This window comes from Benincasa hispida, chromosome 4 (genome assembly GCF_009727055.1).
Source record: "Benincasa hispida cultivar B227 chromosome 4, ASM972705v1, whole genome shotgun sequence".
NCBI lineage: Eukaryota > Viridiplantae > Streptophyta > Magnoliopsida > Cucurbitales > Cucurbitaceae > Benincasa > Benincasa hispida.
In genome coordinates, this window is record NC_052352.1 from 12,630,808 (window position 1) to 12,651,589 (window position 20,782).

At 38.6% G+C, this 20,782-nt stretch overlaps 1 protein-coding gene across 1 annotated transcript; it reads right to left on the reverse strand.

Annotated features, from left to right (window-relative positions):
- Window positions 1-6,146: 6,146 nt before the first annotated feature.
- On the reverse strand, window positions 6,147-6,587 carry LOC120076076. Its single transcript, XM_039029857.1, has one exon. It carries the CDS (start codon window positions 6,585-6,587, stop codon window positions 6,147-6,149), a length of 441 nt encoding a protein of 146 aa, XP_038885785.1.
- Between the last annotated feature and the right edge of the window lie 14,195 nt (window positions 6,588-20,782).

A 20,782-nucleotide genomic window follows, 5' to 3' on the forward strand; every position in this document is an offset into this window, starting at 1 on the left:
GAAAATTTGAGAGAAAATTTCAGCTGGAAGAAAGAGTTCTTTGTTAGTGTGTTGTTAGGAGCTTTCCTCTGTAATTCCGTTGCTTCGAGCTGTTCTTGAGTCCCACAACTTGGTCTAAAGCTCCAAGAGGATGTGGGGAAGATCTTGAGGTGATTCACGATGATCTTTGGAGAAGATTGCTGCTGTTTGATCAAGATCTTGAAGAGTTCTACAAAGGTATGATCGAAAACCCTCTTATTTAGATGAGCGTGCTTTAGTTTCTACCAAAATTAGTGAATTTGAATGCTTATTGATCCTTGTTACTTCCGTTGCATGTTATTACACTCTAACAATTCTTGCCTTCGTTTTGGCCTCCCACGGGTGTCATACATGAAGGAACTCTTATATACAAGAGTAACTAAGCAGATATTTTCAATTCATTGTGACAGAATTTTTACATATACATTCAAACATACAGATATGCATTCACAACGCTAAATTACTGGCATGCTTAAAGGATCAATAAATAAGAAACCGAGAGATCATACTAGTTGAAGACTTTTCTTCACAGCAAATCTCGCTTTTGTTGGAACGATAAACTACCGTTCAGCAATACCCAATCGTCTACCACGAACAGTCTCCACACGAACAAAAGAAAACGGGGACAACATCACCACTCGGAGCCCTCAGTATTCTCGGAGTGAAAATCCAAAGGGTGGACTTTGTTCAGATTTGGTAGAGGGGAGGAAGAAAAGAGATCATATACAACGATCAAGCAAGTGGAAAAAAGACTCGTCTATCATATAGACAAAATGCTTGATCATTTAGGTGAAGTATACGATCGTGTAAGAAAAGGTAAGCGATCGTCTATATGATCATGTAAGAAAAGTTCAGTATCGTTTAGTAAATAGCGGACGCAGGTGTAAGCAATAAGCGATCGTTCAACACTATCGTATAGGCTTTGATTTTACTAAGCAATGACACATTTCCCTTGAAATCTCGCACTCCACCATGAGCAATTTAAACGTCTCAAAACGATTCTTCATCTTACTTATCCGTTACGAAAACAGAAGAGACGTCGGCTAATTATCCCATAACTATCCAATTAATAAATAATAAATATAATAACATTATATTCATAACCTATGGTTTAATATCATATATTAACCATAACATTTTTCCTCCACTAGATATAAATCATATTTATATCCAATTTCCTCCAAATTAATGTATCTCATACATAAAGTCAATTATATCATATATAATTAATTAGTTCAATTATATCATATATAATCAAACTCCCTCTTGTCAATTTGAACATTTCAAACCGATCCAAAAACTGATTCTTAACTTGTATCCAAGCTACCAAGAGGACCTTATGAACCTATGGCTCAAAGCTCCAACGGTACGTGAATAACTGACTAAACTCTTTAGCCACGATATCCACCATTCATTAACTACCAGGCATTCCACTAAAGACCGACAGCTGAACTCTTCTTACTATAGATATATTTCTATGTCCATTGGATATAAACCATCATCAGTACGATGACCCTTCACAGATGCTCGTAAGTACAGCTGGGCCAATTTACTGTTTTACCCTTGTAGTTACATCTTACTCTTTAAGTACCACTGATCCCTCTAATGAACAATACAACATAGTCCTACTATGTGTGAACACCTCTCGAGCCATGAGAAGGTATGTGTAGCGCTACATTGTTCAAGCCCCGGGATTAACCCTTAAAGGAGCAATTTATCTACTTACCCTTGCTTCGGGGAAAGAGTGAACTCCATCTTATAAAGTTGAGTTCCCAGCTCCCAAATCAGACGAATCTCCAAAATGGTAGGTTTGAGTCGGCGCTCTGGCCACTCGCACCCAAGCAAATCAAAGGACCACCTTCAATGGCAGGAGTTCCCAACTCACTTAGGATTGAGGTCATGTTACCTATGGTCATCCTAGTGATGTGAAGTCTCTGTCATGAATGGAGTTATATGATGAGATGTTAACGCTTCATGGTCAAGTCTTATACAAACTTTTTGTATAAGACTCCCTCGCTCACATGTCCTCTACACGAATGATCAGAATCAGACCATCTGTGACAAGTCACAACACTTGTAACTATTCCACAAAGCGGGCCGCATCTGTAGCATTACCAGGATAAGATTTCCCTCCTATATCCATATACTACAGACCATTTTGGTTAAAACATGATCCACTTGTATATCACCACATACATGCTTAAGTTACATTAAGACAATCAGGGATTAGTTTATTGGTTTGTGGTAAAGCAAATAAAACATTCAAATGTGCAAAGTCAATAAGTGAAATAAATATCATATATTATACATCACAACTGTTCATAAAAAAAAAAAAAAAAGTTTACAAACTACAGGACACGAGACATTAGGGCATCAACCCCAACAATACAGACATCCAACTACGAGCAAGTTCTGATCTCAATAGCTCTTTTTTTTTCTTTTTTATAACAAAATACTGAAGGAGATTAAATATTTTTGAAAAGTGCTCAAGTTTTCAAACCTTTTGCACCCCAAAATTTAGAAGGCATCAAGGTTCTTAGAAAGAATAATGCGGTGGTATTAGAAATTATTGCCAAAGACTTTTTTTTGAAAAGCTTGCGTACTTGCTAAATCCTAGAAGTAACTTTAAAGGAAAAACAATCTTAAAACTTAATACTAATTAGTCTAGGCGTTAGTGTTATGACATAATTTCAACATTGGGGTCATCAGTGGCAAACGAGGTAACAGAAAAAAAGTAAGCGATCAAAAGTATGCACATGATATAAACAAAAAGGAAAGATACAAAAGATAGACAAAATTTTCAATATATTTATACAATGCGGCAAACTGATAATAAAAGAAAGAAATAGCATCAAGCTTAAAACAAAAAGGAGATAAGGAAGAACATTGCCCTGAATTCAAGTTTCTCCTGCAGCATTTTTGTGGTCCTACGATGGATTCTCGTTGGGAAAATGCAGTGGATCTTGAAGATGGGGGGGAATTAGTGGTACCACCATTAGGGGAGCAACAACGTTCTGAAATAATTCAACCATATAATGGAACTAATCGTGCTTCCTTTATGTCATTCATCGTATGAAGTCGTGCATTGTGTTTCATTGGTTCTAACAAAATCTCTTAATTCGCTTTGTTGACGCATCAACTCATTCATCTACATTTGGAGCGATTGTTGGTGCCATGTCAAGTAATCAAGACCTCCTAAAATAGGTTCACGGAGGTCATCATGGAGGAATTTGAACCATTTGGCCTCAGGGTCAATCCCTTCAGAGTCATTTGCTTGCTCTTGTTGCGAGTCTTCAGGCTGATGCTCACTTTCCTCGCCAATGGCAGATCCAATGCCTGTTTCAATCCTAGGCATTGGAAGTCTTGGGTCATCAGAAGTGAAGTGCGGAGGGCTTTTGGAGGGCAGTGGTGGACTTGGTGGTCTGGATGCAAGGAGGAAGATAAGAAGGGGTTGATTCTCAAGTGTTGATGGCGTTGGTTTGTCAAGTGTTGGAGGGCAAAGGTTGAGGTCAATGCTAACTTTGACAGATTGAGGGTTTTGCTGAGGTGGGGATTTTTCTAATTGAGGAGAGGAGATCATTTTTCTTCAACTTCTGGGGCGATAGTTACTTTTCGTTTCTTGCGTTGGGAGGTCTTTGGGGTAGTCTGAGTCTGCGGCTGCCACTTTCCTGTTGCTTAGGTTGGACGTTTTATGCAGGCAACCTTATTAGGCAGCAAAGAGAGTTATTTGTAAATGTGCTCTTCACCGCCATATCTTTCTCTTTTTCAAACCATCCCTGAGCCATGTATAGCACAGTAATGAATGAAGAGAAAAAGAGCTGCCCCCTTGGTCTAGAGAATGAAGCCCAAATCTGATCTGTGATCAGGCGACCAACGTTGATGGGGATTTGTCACAAAATACAGAAGATTTCCATGACCTTTCTCTGGAGACTGAGTGGTCATGCGTTGTGGGGAGCAGCTTTCTCTTGATGAAGTACAACCACACGTTAGCTTCTGGTGTCAAGCTATGTGGTGACAACGTTTTTACTCTTTTAGATAAGATGGTCCACTTCGTCCCAGGTAGCACCACTACCTTCAACACTTCTTTCTACTCTTCAGACGATGGGTTGTCAATTATTCTATTTCCCTTGTTGTCAGGGATGTCTTCCAAGTTGTATAGATGATTAATTTTTCTGACGCTGAATCCAACCGTTACCTTCCTAACGTTCGCTCTATATCGCCTAGAATGCGATTTTCCCTCGTAAAAAGCGATCACTACAAATGGCTTGACCCTTTTGGCCCCAATGCAGAAATCTTTCCACCCCAACACGTTGACTATTTTAGTGATGAATGATGGTAGAGGTGAGCTTTTTAGAAAGAATCCCATCTCGATCAGGATTGGTGGTTGTTTCTTCGGAGCTCTTTCCTCCTCTACTATGGGCGCCTTGCTCTTTTCCTCCTTTCTGGCCACCGCTTGCCTTTGTTTTTTTTTCTTTTCTTGGGGCGCCACCTATTGCTCCTTTCTTCTTTTCTTCTTTCTTTTGTTTTTCTATATCCTTTTTCTTCGCATCCACCTTCCCTGCCTTTTTTATGCGAATCGCTTTAGCGCGTTGAACATTCTCCTTTCTGATTCTCTTCTCTTCTTCCCCTTCTTCTTGGAGTTCCTTTTCAAATTCCATTGGAGCACGTTCCGCGCTATCTATTGATTTTTCAGGCTGCGATGGAATGTTCATGCGATCAAGCTCCTCATCACGAATCTCGAGATAGAGTTATGTCGCCACAGTTAGACATTCTACCTCCTTCCTGATTTCACCAAGGCCTTCCCTCACTCTTTTGGCCTTTTTCTGGAACTCTTTCCCAACGCCTCCATAGCAGAGGTAGAAGCGTTTACTCTATTGCTTCTTTTCCTTCTTTCTTAAAGGGCTCTTCCATTTCAACCCCTTCGATGTTGCCTTGTGTCTCCCTAGCCATCACGTTGACTTATACAAGCAGTAATGGCTTGACCTCAACTTGTTGACCGCCTGGTTGATTGACCACACCTTCGTCCAAGGATTCGAGAGGGTTTAGATTCTTAAGGATTGCTCCATAGACTTCTCGCTCATCCCTAGGCCTTGCCTTGCTTGTGGTGGAGGCAAATGGTTGAAGGTGATTGTGAGGCGATGAGAACTGGGACGCTATTGTGGCCGATGGGATGTGTATGGGGTTGAATGGTAAAGGTGGTGCCATCGTGGATGGTGGCATGTAAGTTGGAGCTACAACAACCAATAATGAGATTGGGTTGAACACCACTTCGTAGGAGAAAGTGGGGGTGGTTGATCGGGCTGAATAAGGGGTATTTTGACTTGCCATTTGGATCATGGATAGAGTAGGTATGATCGAAGAGAAGGTCAGAGGGATCTTTAAGTTCACGAGGAGACTTTTGGAATGTAGAGGATTTAGGGTTTTAGGTTCGCATAAAGAAGAAGGGTGTTTAAAAAGGGAGAGGGGTTTAAATAGGCGAAGGGTGAAGAAGAAACAAATGGCTGCCTCATGATTTGAGGCAATGATAGTGCTGCACACATTAATGACAAATTGATAGAATGTCTAGCAGTACGTCTTTTCACCGCCCTATGGTGGGATGATGTATCATCCTCTCACCTGCTATGGGTTCTCGAGATGCGTTGGGATATAATTCACCTGCTATTGCTTAACTCTTTGCATTAAGAAACCCCAATTCCCTTTTTTCTCTAAGGTTTAAGTTTACTCAGCAACCAATGATAACCAAAATAGATAATAAACAAAGAGAGCAGTAATAATTAAGCAATAAGAATAAAGGATAAAAAAAGAAATGAAAATAAAGGATACGATATGTCTCTTGAAGTATATTTCTTTATTGCACAGAGACTTCCTTCTATCGCATCATTCGGGATTTTCTAGGTCTATGGAGGTCTTTTCGTGATCGAGATCCCCTCTAGAGTAAGGTTTGATGCGTTAACTTTGAAAGCATTGGCTCCGTCCTCACTGATCAATTCCATTGCTCCATGTAGATAAACTTCTTTGATGATGAATGGTCCTAACCAACATGATTTTAGCTTGCCTGGAAAAAGACACAATCTAGAATTAAACAAAAGAAATTTTTGGCCAATTTCAAAATTTTTCTTACGAATGCATTAATCATGGCAATGCTTTGTTCGCTCCTTGTATATTTTGGCGTTCTCATATGCTTGCAGTCTCCAATCATCCAATTCCAATGATTGCAGCTTCCTCGTGTCTCTCGTAGTCTTCAAGACAAAATTGAGCTTTTTTGTAGCCCAAAATGATCTATGTTCAAGATCTAACGGTAAGTGGCATGCTTTGCCAAAGACGAGAACGTATGGGGACATCTCTATGGGAGTTCTGTATGCGGTGCGATACGCCCATAACACATCATCGAGTCTTTTAGCCCAATCTTTTCTTGTCAGATTAACCACTTTCTCTAAAAATATATTGATTTCCCTATTTGATACCTCTGTCTGACACTGCACTAGGCTGACCCATATGCTATTTGAGATGGGGTAGATAATTCCAGCATCCGGCCATTTGATGATTTCCTTTTTTACCACTTCTTTCATCACAGGGTTCAACCTGCGTTGAGCTTCAACAGAGCCCTTCTAACCCTCTTCCAATATAATTTTGTGCAGGCAATAGGATGGGCTTATTCTCTTAATTTCAGCAAGGGTCCACCCTATGGCTTTACTATACTTTTTTAACACCTCAAGGAGGGTTGCTTCTCTTTCCTTAGTAAGCGTGGATGATATGATGACTGGCAAGGTTTCATTTTGTCCCAAGAAAGTATACTTTAGATGAGCTGGTAACACCTTCAGTTCCAGGGCTGGAGGTTGTTCCAGAGAAGTTTTATTCAATCCTTTTTCTTCCTCTATAATCAGCAGTTCACAAGTTTTTTGTATCACAGTCATTGCATTACATGATTCGACTGCAGTATAGGCCTCCTCCTTGGGTCCTAATTCTTTATCTACTTCCCAATCAAAGTTCCAGGGCCATTCCTCATCTATATCATATGAGTGTGCTTCATCTGGGTAGCTCATCGCCTTAATGATGTTGAACTTCGGCTTTTGACCATTGACATTCATTGCAATTTCTCCTTTGTGTATATCGATCTAAGCTCTTCCAGTAAAGAAAAATGGTCGTCCAAGGATAATAGGAATATCTTTATCAGCTTCATAATCAAGTATAATAAAGTCCACAGGAAGGATGAATTTATCTACTTTAACCAACACGTCTTCCAACTTCCTTCTGGATGAACGAGTGATTGGTCTGCTAATTGGAGCGTCTCTAATGTGGGTGTGAGTTCTCCAATCTCCAATTGTTTGAAAATTGACAGGGGCATCAGATTTATACTTGCCCCTAGATCGCATAGTGCATGCACAATATAAACTCCTCCGATTGAACAAGGTATTGTAAAACTTCCAGGATCTCTCATATTGGGAGGAATTATCGTATTGCTGACTTGCGTTAGAGCCACCATCCCATATTTCCCTATGCTTCTTTTCTTAGATATAATATCCTTTAAAAACTTAGCATAGGTGGCCATTTTCTTTATTGCTTCCACAAAAGGGATGTTGATGTGCAGCTATTTTAATATTCCAAGAAAGCGTTGATATTGGTTTTCATCGCTTTTCTTCTTTTTCAGCCTTTGTGGAAATGGAGGTGGTTGCTCGTTCTGTAGTGATAATAGTGTAGGATTTTTTGTGGTTATTTCTTCCTTAAGAACACTTTCTTTAGATGCATGATCTTTGCCTTGTTAGATTTTAGATTCTTCATGCGATTTTCTTTTTGCAGCCTCTGTTGTTATACGTCCACTTTTAATGTCACTACCTGACATTGTTCCTTGCCTTTGTCTCTCATATGGTGGGGAATTTTTGTGGTGTTGGGAAATGCTCCTTGTGCCTATTCTTCAACTTGCCTTCAATTTGGCCCATTTGTACTTCAAGATTACAAATGGGTGTTGCTTGATTTTGAAGAAATGTTTCATTCTTTTGAATGTATTCCTTCAGTAAATTTTCTAAAGAAGAGGATGGGGATGATTGAGATGAATTGGTTGTCTGCTGAGATTTTTTTAGTCTTTGTTGAAACCCTGGGGGTCCATCTTTATGGGCATTGTGAGTATTAACCTGTGCTTGTTGTTGATTACCACCCAAGAGAAATTCGGATGGTTTATCCAGCCAGGATTATATGTGTTGGAAAAAGGATTGTTTTTAATGAAGTAAACAGATTCAGGATTGCTTGAGCATTCCTCAAAGGAATGAGGTTCATCGTAAAGGACACAACTTCGTTGATCATTTGGGCAATCACATTCACTTGTCCACCTTTTGTGCTGGTTTTTGTCATGCTCATCGATTGCAGCAAGTTTGTCATTGCATTAACTTGTGTCTGCAGAGATGCGATAGCATCGTTATTCTGAGTTCTTTTTGTTTTTTTTATCCATATTCATTTTCCTGCCAATCTTCATGATTCTTTGAGATCCAATCCAAAATATTTTTTTTGCCTCGATGTAAGTTTTATCTAGAAGTCCACCTGCCACCGCAACGTTCATAACGGTCTGCGATCCTGAGTTCAAGCCATAATAAAAGATTTTCTTCTGGAGACAATCAAGGCGTCTATTATGCGGACAATCCCTAACTAATCTTTTGAATCTCGCCCATGCATCGCTGAGCGTTTTTTATTCTCCCTACTAAAAGTTTGTGATTAGCCTTCTTCTCTTTGCATTGTCTGTTGGTGGGAAGTACTTTTTTTCGTAAACTTCTCTACTACTTGTTCCCATGAAGTTATCTCCCTTGGTTCAAGCTAGTACGCCCATTTTCTAGCTTTTTCACACAGTGAAAATGAGAATAGTATAAATCGTACTTCCTCTGGTGTGATGTTTAGGAATACAAAGGTGTTGCATATTTCAATAAAACTCCTCAGGTGAGCGTGGGGATCTTCACCGCGTCTTCCCCCAAATTGACCGGCCGCTTGAATCATTTGAAGCATTACAGGCTCCATTTCAAATCTTGTTTCATCCAAGACTGGTCGCATGATTCCTGGAGAAATCATACAAGATGGGTGACGCATAGTCCCTGATGGGTCTATTGCGATCATTTTCCAACAAAATTGGGTTGGCAAGTGCTTCATTATGATTATTTTCCTCTCGTAGTTCCTCCAGGTGGTTCTGTTGTTCGGCAATCCTACAAACTCTGTTTTGTCATCTTCTTCAGTTGACTCTATGTATTCTGTGAAAAGTTCTCTCTATTTCTGGGTCGTATACAAGCTTGGGAGTATTTCCTTCGTTCATACAATGTTTACGCCTTTCTTGCAGTCAAGGTACAATACTCCAGAAAGTCGAGGTCTGCAAAGATCAATAAAAATAGCTTTAGCACACTTAGTTACTACAATCCTTGGCAGCAGCACCAAAAACTTGATGTATTCTATACATGCGATGAAATAATAATGCTTATGAGATTTAACACTCAACTTTCTCTAGCCAAACCCAAGTGCAAATCTGATCAGAGTTCCTAGTGAGTCCAGGGTCGAACGCAGGTATTGCTTATAAGCGTGTGATGAAACTAAAAATATGAACTTGGCGCGAGTTAAAATGTTCAAGAGGATGATTGAATAAGCTAACTTAAACCTAATTATGCGATGGGAATTGTGTTTAAATGAAGCAGTGTAAGTTGGATAGCAGTTATGCGATAAGAGGGTTGAGAAGGATTTTAACTAACTCTCTCTAAATAACTAGATGGATTATGTGATCAAGCTATACATTCAATGTTACGACCAGCACTTCTCAGTGTTCTTTGCCATATTATCTTATCTCTAAGATGCATGCGATAGGTATAATATGCAAGGAATGTACTTATTTCTAAAGAACATTGTCTCTTTTTTATGAGGTCCTAATCTAAATTCTTTCAAACTCATATTAACTTTACTTAGAACAATTTCTCAATTGAATCAAGCAACAAATATAAGCATGCATAAAACAAGTTGATCGCATAATTCCTCCGGTTATTTAGTCGTGTTAGCTACAATCTTCTCAACCCATGAGGCGATTTAGCTATGCATGATGTTGGTAAAAACGATAGACAAGATATATAACAAATATGTATTCTGTTGAGAATGTCCTAGAACTGCAGTTCGTAAATTTTATAGTAAACATTATATTTATCAATAAAATATTATTGAGTATCTTAGTTAATAAAGTTGCTGATTTTTCATTCTATTATGAAAATCCAATAAACATTTCCACGGCTATAGTATTCTTTAACTTTATGTGGTAGCATAAACAAGATCAAGTTATAGTATATAGCCTAAATGGTCTATAAGTATATGGTTGAAGTAGGGTGTTTCATCCTGGTAACACTATTGAATACGGTCCATTTTGTATACTGATACACATGATGTGATCCATAAATCATTCATGTAGAGACATGTGAATGGGGGTATCCTATGCAATGAGTTTGCATAAGACTGGACCTCGATGTAGTCACTTTTCTTTATTACCATCGTTTACTGTTAAAACTGACTATTTCAAAGCTAAAATGACCTAGGATAATACGATCTTAATCTTCAGCTAACTATAAACTTTTGTTTATTTCAGGATTATCCTTTGATCTACATAGGTGAGAGTAGTCCAACAACACTGCTCAATAAGCCTTCCATTTTAGGAATAAGACTGGGTAAATAGCTGGGGACATAGCTGTGCAAGATGGAATTCACTCCTACTCAACTTAGGGTTAGCAGATAAGCTGTTCTCTTAAGCGCTGATGCCTAGTGTTGACCAACGGGGCGCCGCCTTCTCTCAGTAGAGAGGTCTATGATTTATAAATGGTATTACAAATCAGTTGTTCAATAGAAGGTCAGTGGGAGCTTGTGGTGCAAGATGTATTTCCATGGGTAAAATAGTAATTTTGACCTAACTATAAATACGAACTGTTGGGGTTGCCTTAAAGTCTCGTGTCCTATAGTTTGGTGTCCTGTAGTTTGTACGAATGCTTGTGATGTATAATATATGATATTTTACTTCACTTCTTGATTTTGCTCAGTTATTTGCTTTATTTGCTTTATTTGCTTTACCACAAACCAATAAATATAAAATCTCTGGTTATCAGTATGTAACTTAAGCATGTATGTGGTGACATACAAGTAGATCATATCTTAAGTGATAGCCAAAATGGTCTATAGTATATAGATATAGGAGGAAAACCTTATCCTGGTAACGCTACGGATACGGTCCACTTTGTGGAATGGTCACAAGTGTTGTGACTTTTCATAGATGATCTGATCCTGATCATTCGTGTAGGGGACATGCGAGCGGGGGCATCCTATACAAAGAGTTTATATAAGACCTAACCACGAAGTGTTAACATTTCATTATATAACTCCATTCATGACAGAGACTTCACTTCACTAGGATGACCATAGGTAACATGACCTCAATTTTGAGTGAATTGGGAACTCCTGCCATTGAAGACGGTCTTTTGATTTGTATGGGTGCGAGTGGCCAAGTCGCCGACTCAAACTTACTATTTTGGGGATTCGTCTGATTTGGGAGCTAGGAACTCAGCTACACAATTCACTCCTTCCCCGAAGCAGGGGCAAGTAGAGAAATAGCTCCCTTAAAGGCTGATTCCAGGACTTGAACGATATGGCGTCATAAACCTTCTCTTGGCCTGAGAGGTGTTCACAATAGTTGGGCTATGTTGTATTGTTCATTAGAGGAATCAGTGGTACTTAAGGAGTGAGATGTAACTATAAGGGCAAAACGGTAAATTGGCCCAACTGTACTTATGAGCATCTGTGAAGGGTCATCGTACTCATCATTAGTTATATTCGATGGACACAAAAATATATCTATGGTAAGAAAAGTTCAATTGTTGGTCTTCAGTGGAATGTCTGCCAGTTAACGGATGGTGGATCTGGTGGCTAAAGAGTTTGGTCAGATATTCACGTGTCATTGGAGCTTCGAGCCACAGGTCCATAAGGTCCCCTATATAGCTTGGATAAAGTCAAGAATCAGTTTTTGGGTCAGTTTGAAATGTTCAAATTGACAAGAAGGAGTTCGATTATATATGATATAATTGGACTGGTTAATTATATATGATACAATTGACTAAATGTATGAGATACATTATTTTGGAGGAAATTAGATATAAATATGATTATATCAAGTAGAGGAGAAATTACTATAGTAGATATATGATATCAAATTATAGGTTAAGAATATAATATGATTATATTCATTTATTAACTAATTGATTAATTATGTGATAATTGGCTGAAAACTTCTCCTAATCGTGCGTCAGTGGGAAAATCTTATTCGGTTATTGTAACTGAAGAATAAAATGAAAATTGGTTTCATTTTGCAAAGAATCGCAAAAGGTGTGAAAACATCACCATTGCTTAGCTGAGAGCCTATACAATAGTGCCTTATCGCTTAAACGATCGCATGCATTCTCTAAACGATTACTCAGTTTTTCTAAATGATCGCTTAGCGTGCAGAGTTTTCTAAACGATTGCTTACTAATTACTAGACGATCGCTTAGTAAAACCTACACGATCGTGTAACTTTCTCTAAATGATAAGCATTCGCTATACGATAGCCTTCTCCCACTTGCTTGTCATTCTATACGATCATCCCATTCCTCCTTCCTCTACCAACTCCATCAAATACCACTCTTTGGATTCTCACTCCGAGAATACCAAGGGCTCTAAGTGGTATTGTCGTTCTCACTCTTACTTGTTTGTTTGCTGTCGTTCATGTAGACGATCGTGCTGCTAGTAACCAATTGATTGTTGGACGATAAAGAACGTAGAGGGTTGCTTCCGCTGGGTGGAGTTCAAAGTGAAGACAGTCTTCAACTGATATGTGAACTCAATCTCTTGTATTTTATTTGTGAAATTATGCTGTTAATTAGTGTTAAATTGAATAACTGTTTGTTAGAATGTGTGTGTGGTAATTCAGTCACAATGAAATAGGAAAGATTCGAATGCGCTCATGGATACTCCTCTTTAAGAGTTCCTTCAATTGGTATCAGAGCCAGGTTCTGATATTCCAATTTCATTGATGCAACGAATTACATATACATTCGAGGGGGGTGCATATCTGCTTTATTTAATTGTTAAATTGTTGGGATGAGCGGACTAATGGAGTTTTTTGGGATGTTTCCTCGGTTTGATTTAATTCTTTTGCATTTTCGGTTAATTGTAAAGGCCCCTACGTTTTTTGGCACAATTAATTAGTAATCGAGTATGTAATTCAAAGTCAGTTTGAGTCTTGAGTCGTTCGTGAAGAAGTTCGAAGCAAGGGTAGCTGTTCTTCGAGGAAGAAGACGATCAAGGGTTGATCGGGTCGTGTAGACGATGGGGTAAGCGATCGCTGAGTATCGGATGCTCGGGTGATGTTTACATGTGCGCGCACTAGATAATTCGTTTAGCTCAGCAAGCTTCATCGCTTAGTTACTGACTAAATGATAGCTTAGCAATGCACGGTAAATCGTTTACCTTTCGCCACGTTAAGCAATCGCCTAGAAGATCAGGCTTCACAGCCTCGTTGTCGTCTAAGCGATCGTTTAGCTTTTGCACTATCGTCTAGTGTGTGTTGAGAAATCGTTTACATTCGGCATTTACTAAACGATGGAGTCCTCGGCGGTTTAATACCAGGTTTACTTGTAAACCGATTTGCTCCAAGTAAAATATAATAGATAGAGTTATTTCATTCTGGTTTTTGTAAAGGTTCATCCTGGTCATTTAACTTTGGTTTATTATGTCATATGGTATGCACATATAGTAAATCCCACCTTAGGTATAGCATTGGTCATGCATCATCTCTTTATTGTAAATGTTATAAATTTAGAGAAGCATGATTTATTATGTAAGAGCATGTACATGCATTATATAATATAGAGTTATATTTATGCATGTATAAAAGCATTGACATGTATCATCTTTATATTATAATGTTATAATACAAGGTGAATGGAAAGCATGTTTCTTGGTTATTATGCGTATATAAAAGTTATGTATAGTAATGACTGGACATTGCATGAAGCATGACACATAGGTTTCTTTATAAGCTTATATAAACACCTATTTGCACGATGTATTTTAGTTACTTCTTTTAAGGTTAAAGAGAAATTGGAACTAAAGCAATAGAAAGACATGCATGCTCACTTAGGTTTACTTCATGGTTTTAATAGTTTAAAAACTTGGATCACATAGATCTAAAATCACGATTCTAATATGATTAGCAACCTAAGCTTTAATCTTTTAATCAGTTTAATAGGATTAAATTGACTAATAAAGAGTTAAAGTGTATCAATCCTATCTATAAAGGACCTTTTGTCTAAGGCGGATTCTGTCTAGACTGGGTATTTAAGTTGACGGAAATGTAACACCTCCTACCTGGGAACTTACCTAGAAAGGTGAATTAGATAGATTTGATGCATGCATGCAAGTTAAGGACAGTCCATTAAAGTGTTTAAATGTGACTACTTGAACTTGTTCATATATCATAGACAAAAGTTGTTTATGAGTGGGACTTAAAAAGATGACTTAGACTAAAGTCAGTAGCCGGATTGTTTAAGTTAATAAACCCCTAGGTAGAACATTCAGTGGGAGGTACTTAGGGCATATGATGCTTCACTTAAAACCTTTCACGTTTCTCCTATATAGTCTACACCGTGAGATCTACCCTCGGCCTCGAGGCATCTTTAGCGTGTCCCCCAAACGAATGGTATTTGGGAAGGTAAATATCAAGGTGGATGAAGAGAGTTTTCGTAGTAAGTGGGAGTAGAAAGTGCGACAGCATATCCCTCAGTCTCCCTCGTTGGATTGAATAAAGTTACTACGCATCGCCTCGAGGCATCCTGGAAGTGTCCCCCTATAGGATGGCAGTTTTGCGCATTTCTTTATTTGATCTCCTGTAAGAGGATAATGTTACTTATTCTCTTGTCATAATCTGCTTCTTCCCTATGGTGGGCTCATTAGGGCAGGACTCTGGCACCAAAAGCGAGGTGTCACACTTACGCGAAATTGTTAAAGGTTAACAGTTCTACACCAAATAAATGGTAGTTGTTAGGTTCAGTTCCAAGAGTTGGTTCTGCCTAATGGTTGAGAATGTCTTATCCCAGCGAAGGGGTACTTGATCACCCCACCGATGACATTTGTCCTGCCTCACTAGGGCATCATTGCAAAATAGAAGTCTTTCACTTAGGGTACTTGAAACTGTTTTGCAAAATTAATTAGTTAAATTATGGTTTAGAAAAATCTAATAAAGTTTTGTTCGTATTTTCAGCAACAATCTTTTCAAAATGGCCACAACCATGTTACCTTTGCTTAACACCGAAAAATTAACTGGCGATAACTTTTCAACATGGAAACACATGATCAAGATAATACTGATCATTGAGGATCTCATGTTTACCCTTACAGAGGTCTGTCCTCCTATTCCAGCTCCCAATGCCACTCGAAATATTCGGGAGGCATACGAGCAATGAAAACAAGAGAATGAGAAGGCTCGAGCCTATATCTTAGCGAGTCTTTCTGAAGTCATGGCCAAGAAACATGAGCCCATGGTCTCAGCGTGTGAGATCATGGAGTCCCTGTAGGGGATGTTTGGACAACCGTATGAACAGCTTATGCATGAGGCTCTTAAGTATATATTCAACTCCAAAATGGAAGAAGGCGCCTCTATTCATGAACATGTGCTTAACATGATTGTCCACTTTAATGTGGCGGAGTTAAATGGGTCTACCATCGATGAGGGCAGCCAGGTTAGCATAATCCTGCATTTTGTTAGCAATGTGATACTTAACAAAGTGAAATATAACCTAACAACTCTCCTAAACGAGTTGTAGACCTACCAATCTTTACTGAAAAGTAAGGAGAGAAAGAAGGGTGAGGCAAATTTTGCTTCATCCTCCAGGACGTTCCATAGAGGTTCAACCTCAGAAACGAAGTATGCACTTTTTACTTCTCACTCTGCAAAAAGGAAGAAGAAAAAGTGTGGTAAGGAAAAACAGAAGGCGCCTACTAACCTGCAGCCTATCGTCCCAAGAAGGCGTTCACCGCCGGTTGAAAAGGGAAAATGTATCCATTACAACCAGGATGGACACTGGAAAAGGAACTGTCCTCGCTGGCTAAAGGAAAGGAAAGCCACCAAGGCTAAGGCTAAGACAGATAAAGGTAAATGTGATTTACTTGTACTTGAAACTTTTTTAGTGGAGAATGATGATTCTACCTAGATAATTGATTCGGGCGCCACTAATCACATTTTTTCTTCTTTCAGGGGATAAGATCCTGGCGACAGCTGGAGGCTGGTGAGATGACAATGCGAATAGGCACCGGGCACGTCGTCTCAGCTGTGGCAGTGGGAGGGATCCAGTTAGCTTTACAGAATAGGTTTCTAGTTTTGAATGATGTATATATTGTTCCTGAACTTAAGAGGAACCTTATTTCTGTAAAGTGCTTGTTACAATGTAAATACATTGTTTCTTTTAATGTGAATAAAGCATTTATTCATAAAGATGGTGTTAATATTTGTACAGCATATCTGGAAAGTAGTTTGTATGTGCTAAGGCTGTTAGCCATTAATTCCCTCCATAACATAGAATTGTTTAAAACTGCCGTAACTCAAACTAAACGTCGACATATTTCTCCAAAATAAAATGTCTAACTTTGGTACCTTCGATTAAGGCACATAAATCTCAATAGGATTGAGAGATTGATGAAGAATGGACTTCGAAGTGTGTTAAAAGAAAATTCTTTACCGATGTGCGAATCTTGCCTTGAGGATAAAATGATTGAACGACCTTTACTGGAAAAGGTTATCGAGCCAAAGAGCCTCTTGAGTTAGTACATTCTGACCTTTGTGGTCATATGAATGTGCGAGCTCGAGGTGGATATGAGAATTTTATCAGTTTCACTGATGATTACTCTAGGTACGGGTATGTTTATCATATGCAACGAAAGTCTGAATCCTTTGGAAACTTCAAAGAGTTCAAGGCTGAAGTTGAAAACGCATTGGATAGACGGATTAAAACACTTCAATCGGATTAAGGTGGAGATTTTTTGGACTCGAGATTCCAAGACTATTTGGTAGAACATGGAATTGTTTTCCAACTCTCATCGTCGGGTACACCTCAACAGAATGGTGTAGTGGAGAAGAAAAATAGAACCTTGTTGGACATGGTTCGTTCGATGATGAGTTACGCTTCCTTACCGGACTCGTTTTGGGGTTTCGCAGTGGAGACTGCGGTATACATACTCAACTGTGTTCCCTCTAAGAGTGTTGCGAGAACACCTTTTGAGTTGTGGAATGGGAGTAAGGCTACCTGTGAAGGATCAACTTACTAACTATGGTCGAAATAGATAGAAATATATCTATAGAGAGAAGAGTGCAACAATCGAGCTATAGTGGTGTGTCTTGATAGTTAACAAATAGTAATTAATTCGATTAAAGAGTTTAACGAATTAATTACAGATCGTTGGAGCTCATGATCTGTAGGTCCATTAGGTCCCTCTATTGGCTCATAAATTGGAATAGCAAATTGAGTATTAATTGGATGAATTTTGGAATTACGGTTATGAATTTGAAATGTTCAAAATTCAATTATTAGGGGTTTTCAATTGTATTTGATACAATTAATTAAAACTGTTTAATTTAGTTTAAATTAAACGAAATTGGAGAATCAAATAATATTTAAACTATGATTTAAATATGAAATTTGAATCATATTGGTGAAATTGGTGTTTTATTAATTGAATATTAAGATATTAAATTAATTTTCTTTTAATTAAAAGGTTTAATTAAAAACAAAATTAGTTTTATTTAAATTAATTCTTATGCATTAATTTTATAAGAACTAATTTTTTAAATAAAATAGTTTTATTTAAAAACAATTTTATTTTTAAATTGTTTTTCAAGTTAGTGGATTTTTCCAATTTAGGAAAAATCCACTAACCAAACATATGGTGGTTTATCACCTAATTCTACCATCTTCTTCATCAATTCTCCAAGTAGGAATTGCCCTCTATGCAGCCTTACTTTGCTACATGATTACAGAGTTTAAATTGAACCTCCATGCAAAGAGGTTAGTGGGATTCTGGGATTTTTGATACTGAACTGCTGCAAAGTTGAAAACCCTCTCAAACCATAAAAAACCATCCCAAATTCAGCTTGATTTGAGTGTTTCCACCACACATTCCTTCTTGAGCTTTGTAGAGAAGCTCTTGGTAGTGGTCTTGTTGAAGTTTCAAGCTCAATCTTGAAGTGATTTTGTTGAATTCATGGATTAAGTCTTCAAAGGTAAGTTTTTCTTCAAACCCTCTTTGAACTTCTTTTGAATAGCATGTTTAAAACTCAAATTAAGAGTAGTTAGAGTGCTTATTGATTCTGATTTATTCCATTGCATGTTAGATTACTCTTTCATATTCATACTGCAAATTTGAATTTATCAATACAAGAAATACAATACAAATATACAAAACAAAGAGAAAGGGTCAGAGAGTCAAGTCGTGGTTTGCAATGTCTTGCTTCCTCCGGCTCATTTTACAGCTGCTTCACTTAGACAATTGAACAGTATTATCCTCTTCTCTCCCTAGCAGAATCCCTATGAAAAACTGGTAAGGGTTTCTAGCAGAATCCCTTCTCAGGGTATTCTTCTCGTCTCTCACAATTTATCCACGATATATGTATCACGATGTCTGTATGTATATCTCTTTTGCATGGCATTTGTATGGGTATTTATAGGTGTTCGCGAGCACTTCTTTTCTCTAACTCATGATTGCGTTGATTGGGCGCATTAAATTCCATATCCTGTTGCCCCGTCTGCAACGTGTCGGGGGTTCATTGAATTTTTAACAAAGTTTTCCTGTCGGCCACCAAAGCAACTTGTGATGTGACACCCACCACCCATGTCATGTCATGCCTCAATGCTTGCAGCTTATGCGTTCATCTTTCCTTTTCTTCTCTGGCAATTCTTGTTTAATCGCATCAGTGGGTATGCAAGATGCGATCGCACATTCGTCAGACTGTTGAAGGATATTCTGCATAGAAGTAGCGAAATTAGTCTGAAATTTAAATATGTTATACGTTAAAAGTATGTGATCGCATGCTTCGCTTTTTGTATAGATTTATCGGTAAAAATTATCTAAATTTCATGCCTTTGTCTTATTATTTTAAATGAAAGAAATAAAATAACTTGTATTTCTACGAGTTATCAATAAACTAGGACATACCAATGTTGTAGCTGATGCACTTAGCCCTAAGGATGAGCTTGCTCCTCTTACTAGCATGCGCAACCAACTTCCTTGATAGAATTAAGGAAGGGATGGATCAAGATGTCATGGCTTAAAGCCTACTTAAACTGAATCATGGTACCAAGATGGGGGAACCTACAGAGAGATATCTTGAGAAAAGGCCACGATTCTCTTTGGGGAGGCCATGCAAGTATGAATCGACTCTTGCTCTCGTCTAAGACAAATAGTATTAGTCCCAAATGCAAGATGATGTTGAGGCCTATGTGAAGACTTGCCTAGTCTGTCAATAAAGCAAGGTAGAGAAACATCACCCCGCAGGCCTATTAGAACCAATACCTTTTGCCAAAGAGCTTTGAGATTGTATTACCATGGACTTTATCCTAGTCTTACCCAAGTCCAATGGTTATGGGAGCATTATGGTGGTGGTAGACCGATTTAGAAAATATGCTACCTTCATCTCTTGCCCTGCTGATGTGAAGGTTGAAGAGGCAACCTGCTTGTTCTTCAAGAACGCGGTGAAGTTATGGAGGATGCCCAAAAGCATCATCAGTGATTGAAACCCCCGTTTCACAGAAAAATTTTGGCAAGAGTTATTCAAGTTGATGGGGAAAGACTTAAAATTCTCAACAAGCTTTCATCGCCAAAGCAATGACTAGACTGAGAGAATCAATGCCCTACTAGAACAGTACTTGGGGCACCATGTTAATGCACACCAAAAGGATTGGGCTAGTTTCCTCGACATAGCTCAATTCTCTTACAACCTCCAAAAGAGTGAGTCCACGGACAAAAGCCCCTTTGAGATAGTGGTTGGACGACAACCCAACACACCTAATATCCTCATTGCTTCTTATGAGGGAAGCAACCTTTCGGCTTACAAGTTTGCTAAGGAATGGAATGAGGAACAATATATCGCTCATGCCTGCCTGGATAAGGCTACCTCAAAATAAGGAAATGAGCAGATACCAAAAGGCACTCCAAGGAGTACCAAGAAGAAGACAAGGTAATGATCAAGCTCCTACCTAACCAATTCAAGTCTCTACAAAAGGTACATAAGGGGTTGGTACGAAGATTCGAGGGCCCATTCACCATAACTAGATGCAGTGTGAAAACAACCTATCAAGTGGTATACCACCAAGGCTCAAAATACACAATGTCTTCCAAGTGAGCATGCTCAAGCCATTCTATGAAGATAAGGAAGACCCTGAGTGAAGCAAGTTAGATCGAGCCCCAATTACTGTAATAACGAAGTTTGAGAGAAAGATTGATAAAATCTTGGCAGATCAGAAAAAAAGAAGGAGAGGAGTCCCATGCTTCACAGAATACTTGGTAAAATAGCAAGGCTTGCCAGAGAGTGAAGCTAGCTAGGAACGAGAAGACTTGTTGTGAAAATTTGAGGATGACATCAGGAGATATCGAGAGAATAACGCAATGGGGACATTGCGAAATTAAGTGGGGAAGGGTGTCATGCCCCACAAAAAGTCCCTAAAATTTTTGCAAAAGCTCCCTAGCATCA

Bases quoted from the DNA above. Each gene is read 5' to 3' on its own strand.
- LOC120076076 (XM_039029857.1), bottom strand. From the start codon at position 6,587: ATGAAAGAAGTGGTAAAAAAGGAAATCATCAAATGGCCGGATGCTGGA.